Consider the following 4,371-nt stretch of genomic DNA (forward strand, 5'->3'; position numbering starts at 1 on the left):
ATATACATGCATAAATTGAAATATTTTATCATTATTCATTCATCCCACTTTTTCTAGCTGATTTATTCAGGCTAGGACTACAGAGTCAAAGCTTCCCACAATAACATTGGGAACAAAGCAGGACCCAACACTGGGCAGAGTGCCAGTCATTCACAATGGCACTCACAAACCAGGTCAATCAGGAGAGCAGGTATAATCTACACAGTCGAAACTGGCATGGCTTTCAAACTAATTCAGCCTGTAACTGTGCTTTTGAGCTGCATTGAGGGCTATTATTGGGCTTTTATAAAATTTTAATTTGTGTTTTATTTTAAACATATTAAAGTATACTTGTACAATTGTATAGCATTATTGACCTTATAAATAATATGCAAATTGAAGAAAACTGGATAGATGTAAAAGGCACTGCTTCAGTTTCTATCTGCCTTCTGTGTGCATGCCTTCCCTTAATTTAGTGTAAGAAGCCACTAGAGAGGCTCTTTTTCTCTGACCATCCAAAAACAATATCAGATAACCGGAGGTAGTGAACGGCTGCGCCAACTCGTATCTGATTAAGAACAAAGTTACTCCTGTGCTGAAAAAAGAACACAAAGTGGTAAAGGCTATTAAGTCAAGCATTGTGTGTGTCTGCTTTCATTTCTTTTTTCAGTGGGGGATTAAGCTTAAGTTTTTCCATTATTAAATAATTGTCACTTCTTTAGACTCCACTTTGATGGACTACTGTCTTATTCATTTGTAGTATGCTTGGTTTCTGAGACACTAAAATGAATATTGTTTTATACAAGTCAGTATGAACAGTCAATTTAACTATATATAGCCTAATCTTTACAAAAAACACCATCCCAAGTGGATTTATTCAGCACAGACCTGTTGTACAATTATGTACATTTTCACTGGAGTCAGGCATAATAAAGAGTTAGATAAGAAAGACATCATATGATATAGATAGATAGATAGATAGATAGATAGATAGATAGATAGATAGATAGATAGATAGATAGATAGATAGATAGATAGATGTTTAAATAAATATTTGAGTAGAGCAATGATAGCAGTACATCTACATTTTCTTTCAAAAGAATGTATTTGTCATTATATTTAATCAGGGAAGATCATACACTCAGTTTGCAAATCAGTGGCTACTTCCAAATAAGTTAATATAAAATGTCAATTTTTCAATCTAGCCTTTCTGTAGCATCATACAAATACAGTACAGAGCAACAATACTGCTTATTCATAAGAATCTCCACATAAAGGTGAAACAAGCAGCATTAATTTCTCCATTTCAGATTCTATATTGTCTTTACCAGTGTCAGGCTGTGTGCAGCTGAATCTTATTCCAGGACAGGAGCGACCATGGATAAAATGTTCAATTGTAGCTGATAGCTTCCTAAAGTAAGCCTGTTTAGTGTTCTTATTATATAATAGAGCACTGTATTTCTATTCTAAAAGGCACGGCATATCGCTGAGTCCACTCTGAATACAATTCTGTTTTTTGGTTAGTGTTCATTGTACTAATGACTTGGCAGACTGTTCTTAAGCTCACCCAACAAGAATTTGAATTAACCATTGAATTTCCATAAAATCTGATAATGCTAATACTGCTTCTAGCTCCGTCCCTTCAGACATTAAATTTAAACTAGTTGTGCCTCAGCATGTTAAGGTGTCTTACAACAGGTTAAGTCTGACACTCTTTGCTGTCAGCAGTATGGTCCCCATCATATATATGATAGTCCTTTTCTAATGATACAGATTCTGCTTTTTCATATGCAGAGGGTTCCAGCCTGGCCACATTGATCTTTGAAAGGAACTGCAGCCTTTTTACATACGCGTCCCTTAAATTCATATTAGGCACTGCAGTGAATTGCTTCTTAAGCTCTTGGCTCCACAAGGTTGCATCAATGGCCTTTTCCCTTCGATAATATTTTGAGAAGCGGTTAAATATCACTGTGACTGGCAAGGCCACCATCAGAAGGCCAAAGATTATGCAAAAACTGCCAATGATTTTACCAGCAATTGTTACAGGGCATATGTCACCATAGCCAACTGTGGTCATACTGATTGTAGCCCACCACCAGCCGACAGGAATACTGGTCAAGCCAGCCTCCTCTTCTTCCTTTTCTACTGAGTACATCAGAGTTGCAAAGATAGCTATTCCCACAGTCAGAAAGACCACCAATAATCCCACCTCCTCATAGCTGTGCCTGACTGTACAGCCTAAAGATTTCAGTCCATTTGAATGCCGAGCTAGCTTTAGGATTCTGAAGATCCGCATCAGCCGAAGAACTTGCACTATCTGACCTATGTTTTCAAACCTAGTGTCATGCTGATTAAAATTCTCCACAATGAGAGTGGTGTAGAAAGGGCAAAATGAAATGAAATCAATGGTATTGAGGGGATTAAGAAAAAAGTTCTTGAGATCTGGTGTTACTGACATGCGGGCAAGGTATTCACAAGTAAAGAATATAATGCAGCTGACCTCCACAATATGGAGTGCCGGGTGCTCCTCTGTGTCTCTGTGGAACTCAGGCATGCTGTTAACACACATTGTGAAGACAGAGATCACGATGACTGCCAGGGAAACAACTGTGAAGATTTTGGATGTGTATGAATACTCTGGGTTCTCTAAAAGCAGCCAGACCCTTTTCCGGTATGTGCCATACATCATGCTGTCAAACTTGCTGGCTTCTCTGTGGATGACAGAAATATCTTCCTTGGCAACCAGGCTGAGCTCATCACTGAACAGACTTCCATCGGCATCACTGAGATTGGCCCACCTCATGTGGTACTTGTAACTGCAGCAGCTATGTATTCGGGCTTCACTGATACCCCAATATTCTGTCTCCTGGTAAAAGCACAGGGCACACATCCCTTCCATGGCATGAAGCTTTCCAGTATGGTAAAAGTTGAGAATGTACTTGAATAAACCTGGATTCCTGTCAAAATAAAATTCTTTGTGTAGTGCATCGTAGTCATCACACATCTCTAGCTTGGCTTCCAGGGAGTCGCAGAGAATAAGTTTTCCCAGCCGTGTATGAGGATATTTTAGAATCAGCTGACAATCTAATCTTTTTTTCAGCCCTCCAATGTTCAGTTTTAACATGTCTTTTCCTGGCTCTGTTCTCTGATAAAACTGTCCAAAAACCATGATGGCTTATTTTTGTGAATTTTCCTAAGGTTGGACCTTTTTTTCCTTGAATATTTCAGGATGCTCTAAACTTCAAGCACCTGTAAAATTAACAAAGGCACCTTCATTTCCTTCAGAAATTAAAGCCTTGCATTCAACACAGCTAACATTCTGAAATGAATCGTATAACATTTCACAGATGCTAAACTAAAAATCTGAAATCCTTATATTTTATATCAAATTTCATTTGGTTTTGCAATATTTGTAAATCTATGCAAAAACTGGTGAGGAATGTAAAATCACTAGAAAAAGAGACAAGAAAAAATTTTGATGCATAAATGAACTAAATCTAATCACAACTAGCCACAACTAACACATATGCATTAAAAGGAACTATATGTCTTTACGTTTTCTCTCTATTGTATAGGGATTTTATCAATTTATTAATATGAATCGGACATACCTTTGTTTTAGTGGGCTTTGTCTCTAACAAGTTTCCCATTGATCCCCATCTGTGCTCCTTGATTTCAGCGCAGATCAGATTGCACAGCATCATTTCCCAGAATGGGCTTTTACATACTTTTTATCTTCTCCTTTGAGACCTTTCTAGCTATCATGTCACATGACCAGCCTGTGATGTGTGATTCGCTGGGCACTTGAGAGCCAAGATAAAGAGCAACATCTTTTGTCAATGATTTCCCTTATGTGCACAGACCACACAACCTCATTTACTTTACAGAACCACTCAACATTTTTATACTACCGCAGACCTCCAAAGTGTGCAATCGGTAATGTAGAGGAGTGGGATAGGAAAACATAGTTTATCTTTAAAGCATTTACATCACTGTGAGAAGCTGTCCAAAACCGGCATTGTACAGTGTTTTAAAACTTATAGTCCAGGCTGTATGGGTAGCGAGCCACCTCACAGTGTCTGGGCACTGCTTCAGTTTCTGTCTGCCTTCTGTGTGCATGTCTTCCCTTTCCTGTGTGGGTAGCCACTGGGGATGCTCTTTTTCTCTGACCATCCAAAACCAATATCAAATAACTAGAGTGAGTGAAGAGCGGCGTCAGTTTGTATCTACATAAGAAAAAGGTTACTCGACCTCTGAAAAAAGAAAAGAAAGTGACAAAAGCTATTTGGTAAAAAGCTGTGTGTGTGTGTGTGTGTCCATTCTTTTCTTTTTTTAGTGAGTGATTAACCCTAACTTTTTCCATGATCAGATAATTGTCAAGCTCTTCAGATG

General features: G+C 38.2%; 1 protein-coding gene across 1 annotated transcript; it reads right to left on the reverse strand.

The window, feature by feature from the left end:
* Nucleotides 1-1,083: 1,083 nt before the first annotated feature.
* On the reverse strand, nucleotides 1,084-3,682 carry LOC120517553 (potassium voltage-gated channel subfamily S member 3-like). Its single transcript, XM_039739950.1, has 2 exons — nucleotides 3,591-3,682; nucleotides 1,084-3,228 (listed from the first exon to the last, which is right to left on the reverse strand). Exon 2 carries the CDS (start codon nucleotides 3,146-3,148, stop codon nucleotides 1,679-1,681), a length of 1,470 nt encoding a protein of 489 aa, XP_039595884.1. The 5' UTR covers nucleotides 3,149-3,228; nucleotides 3,591-3,682; the 3' UTR covers nucleotides 1,084-1,678.
* Between the last annotated feature and the right edge of the window lie 689 nt (nucleotides 3,683-4,371).

This window comes from Polypterus senegalus, chromosome 17 (genome assembly GCF_016835505.1).
Source record: "Polypterus senegalus isolate Bchr_013 chromosome 17, ASM1683550v1, whole genome shotgun sequence".
Lineage (NCBI taxonomy): Eukaryota > Metazoa > Chordata > Cladistia > Polypteriformes > Polypteridae > Polypterus > Polypterus senegalus.